This window comes from Microtus pennsylvanicus, chromosome 2 (genome assembly GCF_037038515.1).
Source record: "Microtus pennsylvanicus isolate mMicPen1 chromosome 2, mMicPen1.hap1, whole genome shotgun sequence".
Taxonomy (NCBI): domain Eukaryota; kingdom Metazoa; phylum Chordata; class Mammalia; order Rodentia; family Cricetidae; genus Microtus; species Microtus pennsylvanicus.
The window spans coordinates 10,797,640-10,809,838 of record NC_134580.1 but is presented as its reverse complement, the minus strand read 5'-3'; the positions used below and the strand labels follow the sequence as shown (position 1 = coordinate 10,809,838).

The 12,199-nt window shown below is 44.0% G+C and overlaps 1 protein-coding gene across 1 annotated transcript in view; it reads right to left on the bottom strand.

Moving 5' to 3' along the window:
• The window catches only part of Aco2 (aconitase 2), a 42,563-nt gene that overhangs the window by 27,395 nt on the left and 2,969 nt on the right, over positions 1–12,199 (bottom strand). The window contains exon 3 of the mRNA XM_075960090.1: positions 3–139. Coding sequence (XP_075816205.1) covers positions 3–139 — 137 coding nt within the window. The remainder of the gene's footprint in view (positions 1–2; positions 140–12,199) is intronic.

Sequence of the window (12,199 nt, the reverse complement as noted above, 5' to 3'; positions counted from 1 at the left end):
ACCGTTTGCGGACAATGTTAATGTTCTTCTCTAGCAGGTCATAGCGGATGTACTCATTGGGCTCAAAGTGGCTCATGGCCACCTTGGCCCGTTGGCACAGGACAGAGGCCACATGGTACTGCCGAACACCCAGGGCCTTCTGCAAAACAGAAGAAAACAGTACCATGAATGGTTTCTTAAGTGTCTACATTTGAAAGGCAGGTCCAGATGGTGAAAAAAGGAATCAAGTGTCATGAGCTGCCCTATGACTGTCGCCTTGATTCCCTTAACTGAAGCATGGGTGACTTAGGAGCCACAGAAACCACCCCTGAAGGAGAAAACGGGAGAATTCACAGCAGAATCACTGGTTCAAAGGCAAGTTCCACCACATTAGTTATAACAGCCGAAGAAAAGAGCTAGAGGAGCCAGTAACAGGGATCTAATCAGTCTGGGGACCATACAGGAATACCGCGTACGAAAGTTCCAGCAGTTCTGAAGCCCAGACTACAGCTAGAACTCTGTCCACTTCGTAGGTTCCCTGAGGGTGGAGAAAGGCTCCCTTACTGCCTAGCATCAAATGTATGTTTCCTGGATAGAATAATGAATGAGCAAAGCCTGTCCCAAGCTTTGGTCATTACCTCACCCTTCCAAAAGCTGTTGCATGACTCCCTTGTCTTCTATGCAAGGGGTAAGTGATGCTAAGTGACTTTTAATGTAGGCCACTAAAGGACTAGCTTCTGTCAGCCAGCCTCTGGCTCGAGCTGACCTGGGAGACCATGTTAAAAGACATAAGGAGTCCAGGGAGAGGTCCCCTCAGAGGGGAACAGAGACCTCCGGGCCAATCCCAGCACGGCCTTGAAAATGATCCACCTGGCAAAGGAATGCTTCTACTCCAGCACAAGCCTTCAGATATCTGCAACCCTAAGCAACATCTGTAAAACCAATTTTTTTTTTCCAGTAGTGCTAAGGGCCTTATGCATGTAAGACAAGCACTCTACTACTGAACTAATCACCCATCCCGACTAGACCTGCTTAAGTGAGCTCATCTGCAAACTCCTGGACTACAGAAACTGAAAGGTAACTAGTGACTTGTTTTAAGCCTGTAATTTGAGGCCTGTTTGTTATAAAGCAATCAGCAAAAAACAGGATGGAGGATATTCTAGTCAATTTTAAAACTCTGGATGACAACATTAACAGAGAAGGAGGCCAAGAAGGAATAAATTAATCTATCTTAGGATGGTTCCTATTGCTGTGATAAAACACTGTGACTAAAAAGCAACTTGAGGAAGAAAGGGTTTATTTTGTTTATACTTCCAGGGAACAGTCCAGTATGGAAAGAAGTCAGGGCAGGAACCTGGAGACAGGAAACTGATACAGAAGCCATGGAGGAGTGCTGCTTACTGGTTTGCCTGGCATTTGGGACCACCAGTCCAGGGGTGGCACCACCCACCATCCCACATCAATCACCAATCAAGCAAATGCCACATAAGCTTGCCCACAGGACATTCTAATGGAGTGTTTTCTCAGTTGAGGTTACATACACTATTTATTTTTGTAAACTGACTGCCCTAAGCATCAGTTAACTTAGAAACAAAAATAACAATACAAGTGTCTAGGCTCATAAACTGTAATCCTAATTATAATGTCAACAGCAAGGAAACAGTGCCGATAATGGAAACTAAACTTAAGAAAAAACCACTGAGGTCCATTGAGATGGTTCGATGGAAAAAAGTGTTATGCAAATCTGATCACCTAAATTCAATCTCCAGAATCCGCAGTAGAAAGAGAGAACCAACTCCTAAGCATTGTCTGTCCCTGACCTTCAAATGTGTACCACGGCCTGTACGGAGTCAGAAGACAACTTGTAAGAGTCGGCTTTGTCCTTCCACCATGTGGGTCCCAGGAATTGAACTCAGGCTGTTAACAGAGAGTTTAATGACAGGGCAATTACCCAATGAACCAACTCACTGGCCCATGTACTAACTAAAATAAATAATTCAGTTGGCAGAACACTTGCCTAGCATACACAAAGTCCAGGCTCAGTCCCGGCACGACATAAACTGGGCAAGGCGGTGCACACCTCAATCTCAGCACTTGGGAGCCGCAGACAGGATAACCAGGAGTTTAAGGCCAGCCTGGGCTATAGGAAACCCTCTCTCAAATAACTATGATGCTGATGACGAGAAAACAAGGACAAGAAATGTGATAGAGACCGGACACATGATTCAATGGAAAAGTGTGTGTACCTTGCTATACACGCAGCTGTACACATCACTTTCACACACCCAAACACCCTAACATCTTGACTGACATTTTCCTCACCAGCTACTTTTTTTTCTTTCTTTCCTTCTCTCTCTCTCTCTCTCTACCTGTCCCTGTCTCTCTCTCTCTCTCTCTCTCTCTCTCTCTCTCTCTCTCTCCGCCCTCTCCCTGAAACAGGGACTCACTATGTAGCCCTGGCTAGTCTCATACTCAAGAGATCCACTTGCATCTGCCTCCTAGGTGCTGGGACTAAGAGTAGGTAGCATCACTGATCACTCATTTTGGGATTTTGTTGTTGTTTTGCAAAAGGGTCTTACTGTGTAGACTCGGCTGGCCTGGAACTTGTCTTGAAGACAAAGTTGGCCCTGAACTCAAGAGATCCACCTGCCTCTCCTGAGTGCTGGAATAAAAAGTATGGTATGTACCAACACGTCCTGCTATCACAAACTACTCTAAAGCCACACCTATTTACAGACAGGGCTGATTTGTTTTGGGATTTTCTCTTTAAAATCTTTAAAATTTATTGTATGTATGTGTACATGTGTGTTGATAGGCTCCTGGGGCACATCAGAGAACAACGTACAGGAGCCAGTTCCTTTTTCTCTGCCACCTTGGTTCTAGAACTGAACTTAGGTAGTCAGGCTTCAAAGCAAATCCCTTTACCCTCTGAGATTATTAGCCTAGATTTTATTATTTAAAAGGTAGGGTTTCACACTATAGCTCAAGTAACCCTAGAACTGTATAGCCCATATTGGCCTCAAATTCAAGATGATCCTCCTGCTTCTCAAATGTAGGAATTACACACGTGAGCTACCATGCTTGCCTTGTGTACCTGATTTTCTGAACCTAGATGAAAAATCTAATAATCTAATGATCCTGGTTTCCATCTTTACCATCAGTTTCTGCCTATTTCCAGTCCTGTGGTCTACAGGAGTCCTGGTGTCCGGTCAGTACCACATGGTTCCTGAATGAGAGGCATGTTGTCTCTACCCTGTTGTCAATTTAAATGTCAAGCAAGTTAATGTCTTAGCTCTTCATTTACATGACACTTGTGATGGCTATTCTTCGTTATCAACTTGATAACTGGAATGAACTACAATCCAGATAGGGAGGGCACACCTGTGAGTTTCTGTTTGTTTGAAGTGGGAAAATGCACTTCTAATCCAGACCTTAGAGGTAGGATGTCACTCTTTTAATCCAGATCTTGAGGTGAGAAAGACACATCTTTAATCTGGGCCACACCTTCTGGTGGAAGCCTATAAGGATGTAGAAGAAGGAAGCCCTTGCTCTTCACCTGCTTGCCCTCACCTTGCTAGTATTCATTCCTTTCCTGGCACTGGAGTCTTCCTCAGGAGTCCAGCACATATAGAAGACCAGCTGAGACACCAAGCCCTGTGGGACTGAGCAACTACTAGATTCTGGACTTTCCATTCACAGCTAGGCAGTGTTGGATTAGCTGGACTGTAGCCTTTCCAATAAATTCCATATATATATATATATATATATATATATATATATATATATATATATATACAATTTGTATGTGTAAACATATGTTTACATATAAATATAGAATGAATATATAAAATATATGTATGTTTGCTTATTTATTTATACATATAAATAAAATATAAAATAAGTATGATTTATATGTGCATATATAATATATACAATAAGTATATATATACATACACACACACACACACACACACACACACACACACACACACAGATTCATTCCGTAAGTTCTGTGACTCCAGAGAACCCTGACTAATACATTTCATGAACCTTATTTAGAAACTGGGCCTTACTATGTAGTCTAAACTGGCCTCAAACTCATAATCCTGCCTCACCCTCCCAAGTACTAGAATATGCCAAGACACCCTGCTTATTCATACTTTGTTTTGTTTTGCTTTTCAAGACAGGGTTTCTTTGTTCAGTCCTGGCTGCCCTGGAACTCGCTCTATAGATCAGGCTGACCTCAAACTCATAAGAGATCCCTCTACCTCTGCCTCCTGAGTGCTGGTATTAAAGGTGTGTGTCGCCACCGCCCAGCTTTCATTCATGCATTTTAAACATCCCACACAGTCCTTAAGCAGCAAGCAAGATGCAAAGCTCTGACACCTAGCAGAGTTCCGTGAATGCAAGGTATCTTTGGTTGCATTTAATTAAGGTAGGTTGGTGAAAATAGTGAATTTGATTTCATCAGGACATGACAGAACAGCCAGGTTGTCCCTAACACAAAAGTCAGGGTTGAGTGGCAGTTCAGTTGGTGTCCAACACTAGTTGGACATGATGAGTACCCAACAAAGAGTGTTGACAAAGAGATCACCACTGACCTAACCAAACATCTGTCCTCGTGAGCCTGTCTAGACGGGTCACATTTGGATGTCCAACCTAAAACTCTTGCTTATTGTGTGTGCAGCTGGCAGACACTGAGAGGGCCAGGCTTCCCAGATACAGGATGGCACTCTAGTGACTGTGGACCACATTATAAAAGTCTCAGTACATGTTTTTGACCTCTCTCAGGAGAGGATGGGCGGCCTCTTCCACTCACCTCTAGTCTCCCAGAGGTTGCTAGAAGACTCTCTCTTCCATCATAGCTCACTGTGAAACGGACTTTTAGTGCAGGCCCCAGACCTAGAGCAAGACTCTGAACTTCTTGTCCACAATCTAGATGACTCTCACAGGCTAGTCCACAAGCCTGGTGCCACAGTCATTAGCTCCTTTTGCTTAGGAGTCACCGTCCCTTACAGTGTGCAGGAAAAAACTCAAGAGGAATGGCACCTGCAGCTGATTCTGTTTTTCACCCTGTGAATGACACGAGGTGATCACTGTTTTAACCGCACCAGTCTGTGGCCCTGCTAGTGTGAGCCTGACAGTAGTACTGTGTTCATTTGTATGTAATTGGTCCCCATAAGCTCATAGAGAGTGGCATTATTAGGAGTTGTGTGGCCTTGTTGGAGGAAATGTGTCACTGTGTGGGTGGGCGTTGAGGTCCCTTGTTTGAGCTTAGCTCAGTGTAACACACAGTCCACTTCCTGTTGCCATAATCAAGATGTAGCCAGCACCATGTCTGCCTGCATGCCACCATGCTCCCCACCATGATGATAACGGACTGAACTTCAGAACTGTAAGTCACACCTCAAATAAACGATTTTTTAATTCATTTTACATACCAACCACAGTCTCCCCTCTTCCTTCCACTCCCTCTTCAAATAAACGATAATAGACTTAACCTCTGAACTGTAAGCTGCCACCTCAAATAAATATTTTCCTTTCTAAGAGTTGCTATGGTCACAGTATCTCTTCCCTAACTAAGACAGTCACACTAATTTTATTTATTTATTTGAGGCAGGGTTTCTGTGTAGCTTTGGATGTCCTGGGACTTTCTCTATAGACCAGATTAGCCTTGAACTCAGAGATTCACCTGCCTCTTCCTCCCAAGTGCTGGGACAAAGGTATGTGCCACCACCACCCAGCATGTTAAATGTTTAGCTTGATTTTTAGCAATGGGAGAGTCACAGAAACTTTAAACAAGATCATAAGATTAGAGGTGAATTTTTAAAAAAAAATCACTGTGGCTATGCATACAGTGCATTCACAGACACAGGAAGTACTGAAAGGCTGTTGGTAGCTTCTCACACAACCTTTCCTAGTAATGTAACACATCTGCATCTAACACCTGAGCCAAGAAACCTGACAGACACCAAGGAAGACCTTTGTTGGGTCAAGATCAGTGAAAGCCCACAGTAACCTTCACAAAGATCATAAAGAAGACTTCTGGGTGGGCAACCAACAATAAATAAGGACTTTTGCCTGGGATGCCTGGTTGAGAATTCACAGAAGAAGAGGGTGTGTGCAAAGCCGGGGAGTACTACTCAGCGGTAAAAAATGATGACATCTTGAAATTTGCAGGCAAATGGATAGAACTAGAAAAAAACCCATACTGGCTGGGCGTAATGGTGCATGCCTTTAATCCCAGCACTAGGAAGGCAGAGGCAGGCAACTTTCTGTGAGTTTGAGGCCAGCTAGGTCTACAAAGTGAGTTCCACAGAGAAACCCTGTTTTGAAAAAACCAAAAACCAAAATAAAACAAAACATACTGAGTGAGGTAACCCAGACCCAGAAAGACAAATACAATTTATAGTCACTAATAATAAATTTTTAGACATAAAGTAAGGAATAACCAGCCTACAGTCCACAACCCAGAGAACCTAGACAACAAAGAAGACCCTAAGAGAGAAATACATGGATCCACCCAGGAAGGAGAAAAAGACAAGATCTCCTGAGTAAATTGGGGAGGGGGGGTGGAAGGGGAATGGGAGAAAATGTATTGCTCAATTAAAAACAATAAAGTATAAAATAAAAATAATAATAATAAAAAAAAGACAGAGCAGGGGCCAAACTTGGTAGTTTCATCCCAGCACTCAGGAAGGCTGAGGCAGGAGAAATGAGAGTTCAGACTGATGCTACAGTGTAGGAGTTTGTCTCAAAATGAAGCAAACCAGACAAACCAAACAAAGGGTAAGACATGGTAAAAGATAGGATGGCTCTGTCCCTAAGCCTGAACTCTAAACGGTGGCTTTTCAAGAGAAACAAATCCTGCCCCCAGTCTGTGCTGCACCTGCACCTTCATGGTGCCTGGCTGGTACAATGGCAGATTCCTCCCATCCTGCCAAGCCTAGGTTATACCATAACTACCTGTTATTGAGCCACCATGTCAACGAGGCCTTGTCCTCAGCAAGCCGAGGAGCTGGAGGTGGCCAAGCTACTCAAGAGATTGGATTCCTGGGTCAAGAGGAGGTCTCCTAACTTACTTCACTGAGGGACAAGTCACTAGGTACCTGTCAGCATGCCCCTGTGGGATGCTCCAATACAAAGAACAGGTACAGAAATGACATCCTTCTAGATCTGGATCCTCTCTCTTAGAATTTCAGACTCCTGAGCTGTGGGACCATGGGATTCCTGACCTTTCTTGAGCCTTGATTTCCTCTTCTGTAACAGAAAGGGAAAACAGCAAAGATTACCAGGGTCGGAGAGCATGCAGTTTTAAAATGGAAAGACCCAAAATGATGACATAAAACCGCCAGTGTTTCCCCATACACAGTGGCTGAGGGGAAAAAAAAAAAGAAAAGAGAAGAAAAAAAAAACTGCGAATGGGGGCTGGGAAGAAGAGGTGGGAAATTCCTGGGCCACCATACTTTGTTAAGAGGAAATATAAAAGATGGCTTCAAAAACACAGATGGGGTCAGACTCCTAGCTATTCCTGACCGTGGCCTCACAAGGCTCACTGCTCTCAGCAACTAGCTACCTGCTCAGCCCTTCCTGGCAGGAAAGCCTCAGGGGGAGCTCCTTCTATGTGGGCAAACCAGGAATGACTGTTAGTCAACACTTTGTGGAGTAGAAGCATCTTCCCACACCTCCACTGTAGCTTCTAACAACATTTTCCCACCCCTGGTGACAGGCAATGCTTGGCATCTCTCCTAAGACTTCAAAGCTACACAATTCCCTCTTGCCAGCAGGCAATCAGCTAGCTCGGTTGCTATGCAACCAGCAGGAACAAAAGTGGTGCAGCCCTTTCCAGAGACATGGAAAAGTACGGTGAAGAGTCATGCCTCCCGAATCCCTCTAAATGTCTACCAAAGACAGCAGGGGTCTTTTAAGAAACAGGCCGATTTATTCACTCATCCATCTAATTCTCTTTTGCTGCTGCATTCAGCAGCAGAGACTGGGCATGTAGTGTGCTGCATACAAATCCCGAGCCCTGCTCTGGCCTGCAGATTAGGCAGTAGTTCTACAGCAACACACTGAGGAGGGGCACCCTGCAAAGCTCCTCAGGCAGCCTATGCGCTCAGCCAAGAACAAAGTTGCCCTGTGAAACCCATATCTCCAGCTCACTAGTATCTGAGGCAGGAGGCAATCGCAGCCCCTAGAGACATACAATGAAACCAGTTGGGGGGGGCAACTGAACTGTGTACCCCATATCCAGACCTGGTTTTTACTCCCTACCCTACCCCCAGGGGAGGGCTTCAGGGTAAAAGGTTAGCTAAGTGGTCAAAAGACCAAGTTCTATAGTCCAATATGTGACTCTGTAGTGTACTACCTGTGACCTCAAATGACTTAACCTTTGTGGGCCTCCATTTCATCATTACAAAAACAGGCTGGGAATGTTGACATTTTAGGGTTGCTGTGAAGGACAAATGGGTAAACCCTGGTAAAAGAAAATCTAGGACGGATCTCTGAGTTCAAGGCCAGCCTAGTCTACAGAGCTAGTTCCAGGACAGTCAGGATACACAAAGATACCTTGTCTCGAAAAACAACAAACAACAACAAAAAAAAGAAGGCCTAGGTCTGTGACAGGCGGAAGGACCTGAACTCAGTATGTGACAGCTGCTATGCTCCCTGCTCCCCAGGCCTGAAGTGGTGGCTCCATCAACACCAGCCGTGGGTAGACTAAACATTCAGGGGGCTGAGTTTGTTTTGAGGCCGTAGCACCTCCACCCACCGTTTGCTTCAGCCCTGTATTACAGTATTTAAATTACGGTTCCCTCATAGCATGGCTGACAACCATATGTAACTATAGTCCCAGGGGATCAAATGCCCTTTCTAACTCCTTGGCACCAGGCACTCACCTGGTGTACATACATACCTACAGGGAAACATTAACACAAATAATAAAATAAATAAGCTGGGCGTCGGTGGGGGTGGCATCGTTTGCTGAGGAGGGGTGGTAGCACATGCCTTTAATCCCAGAACTCTAATTCCAGCACTCAGGAGGCAGAGGCAGGTGGATCTCTGAGTCTGAGGCTAGACCGGTGTATAGAGAGGCTTCCGGTACAACCAGGGCGACACAGAGAAACCTTGTCTCAAAAAAAAAACACTAAAACAGGGCAATGGTGGTGCACACCTTTAATAACAGCACTCAGGAGGCAGAGGCAGGTGAATCTCTACGTGTTCGATGCCAGCCTGATCTACAGAGCTAGTTCTAGGGCAGCCAAGGCTACACAGAGAAACCTGGGCTCAAACACACACACACACACACACACAACTCTAAAACAAACAAAAACAAATCTTTTTAAAAAAAATTTAGGTGGTGGTAAGCACTTGTAATCCCATTTATTTATTGTGTTTGCACGCGTGTGTGCACATGTGAAGGTAAGAGGACAGCTTATAGGAATATGTTCTCTTTCCATCATGCTGGTGACAAGCTCAGACCATTAGACCTTCTCACCAGCCCTAGACTCTATCTTTTAAATGAAGGACCTAAAGATAAATGCTAGACGATAGAGGCTGTAAACTGGCTGGGGTTGGGAGTTAGAGACAGAAACTAACATATCCTACATGCCATAACCCACATCTGATTTGCCCCAAGTGTCTGATACACACAATGCCCATTTCAGAGAGGAATCTGAGGATCTTAACTACTGCTTAGATCATTCCACATCTGTTGCCCTCTTGCTCGGACTAAGCCTTGTAAAATGACCTTAAGAAAGTAAAATCACCATGCCTTCCAAAACTCCAATGTAGTTTTGTTTTGGTTTTTATATTTGTTTGTTTGTTTTTCGAGACAGAGTTTCTCCGTAGCTTTTGGTTCCTGTCCTGGAACTAGCTCTTGTAGACCAGGCTGGCCTCAAACTCACAGAGATCCGCCTGCCTCTGCCTCCCAAGTGCTGGGATCGTGGGCCACCACCGCCCGGCTCTTTTGTTTGTTTTTATACAGGGTTGCTCGATTATATAGCTCTGGCTTCCTGTACTCACTCCGTAGACCAGGATATCCTACCCAACTCAGAGATCAACTTCCCTCTGCCCCACTATAGACAATGCTGAGATTAAAGGCATTTACCATCACCTGATATAACCAAATTTCTTATTTGTCTACTTGGCCATTTTCTATCTCCCCACCTCCCTCAGGCTCAAGAGCAGCTGTGTTGGCAAGCATGTGCTACTTACTATACCTAGCTTAGATCCCCTAAGCTTGTTTACTTCACCCTCCCAGAGCCTAGACCAGAGCTGAACAGCAAGCATGTAATACACATCTTAGAAGCAATTGGTTCAGATAGCAATGCTGCGCTCTGCAAGTCCTCTACATAGTATCTTCATACCTAAATAGGAGGGGTATAAAGTTGGCCCTCTAACTCTTCACCAGCTTTTTCAATTTAAACCGACAGTTGACCCCAGGAAGGCTTCACAGTGAACATACCACCAGAAAAACCTCTTTAAAATTCAAAGGAAGGGGGCTGGAGAGATGGCTCAGTGGTTAAGAGCATTGCCTGCTCTTCCAAAGGTCCTGAGTTCAATTCCCAGCAACCACATGGTGGCTCACAACCATCTGTAATGAGGTCTGGTGCCCTCTTCTGGCCTGCAGACATATACACAGACAGAATATTGTACACATAATAAATAAATATTTAAAAAAAATTCAAAGGAAGAGGTGTTTTATCTTGTTTTTTAAAAATGAAATTTTGTAAGAGACTTCTACCACATGTGAAGATGTCAGACTTCTTTGTAGTTAACTACCATTACAGAACTACATGCAAGAAGTTACATGATTTTACCAAGGTCATACAGAACCCAAATTCCAGTATATTACTGCAAACTCAAACATCTGAGAAATACATCTGAAGCACCATCCTTTTATTTATCACCTACAGTCAAATGGACAAAAATAAACACTAAAAGAGTAAGCGTGGCTTTAAAAAAGTCTTAGCCTCTATTTTCTTCCTTTTTTAAATTATCTTTATTTACGTGCTTTGCTGTTATGCCTGCGTATGTGTCTGTATGGAAGGGGTCAGATCTTGGAATTAGAGACAGTTGTAAGCTGCCATGTGAGTGCTGGGATTTGAACCCAGGTCTTCTGAAGAGCAGTCAGTGCTGTCAACTGCTGAGTCACCTTTCTTCTTTCTGTTTCTTTCTACATGTAGCAAGTACTACAAAAACGATAGAATGTGTGGAATTCAGCACTGGTCCTTGGTAAGGAAGCCAGTGGTGTTCTGATGCAAGGCTAAGTCTCACTGCCAAAGGGAAGCAGCACACTGCCACTTGCTGCCCTCAGGTTTTGGAATCAGAAATGTGCACATCCAATCACATCCGATCTACCAAAAAGTAGTGATAACAGTGTACTTATTTTAATAAGTATATAGAACTCTCACTGATGTCAGCTAGGGTTTTGAACACTTTGCAACTGTTACTTGATTAAAATTGATATATTATGGTATCTAAAAGAACAGGTACAAAGAGAGATGGAGTAACTTACTGAATATCAGAGTTACTTAATAAGCCAGGATATAAACCCAGATATTTTGATGCATGAATTCATCCTATTAGCCTTTATGCTGTATTTTCTTTCTGTGGCTTCACCTGAAACACTACAGCTCCTAAGTCTGTCTGCCTTACCCCAGGGTCATAAAGGTACATAAGTGCTAGTGTTAGTGGCAGGAGTGATACGAACCATCTCGTAACCATCCTTCGCACTTGGTTCAGCCAAAAGAAGAGGAATAAATATTCAGGCTGAGAGAGATCTCCAAAGATACATTACAATAAAGTAAACATTCCACAAGAACAGGAACTGGAATCTACTAAGATGAATCAGTGGTTAAGATTACCGGCTGCTCTTCCAGAGGACCCAGGTTTGACTTCCCACACCCACAGGTGGCTCATGACCATCTCTAACCCCAGTTCCAAGGGATTTGATTCTTTCCTCTGCTTTCTATGAATAAGGCATGCATGCCCATGGTGCATATACACACATGCAGGCAAAACACCCACACACACAACATAAAATAGTAAAACTTTAAATACACTGGGAGGGGACTAGAGAGATGGCTCAGAGGTTAAGAGCACTGGCTGCTCTTCCAGGGGTCCGGAGTTCAATTCCCAGCAACCACATCTTGGCTCACAACCATCTGTAGTGAGATCTGATGCCTTCTTCTAGTGTGCAGGCATAACACTGTACACA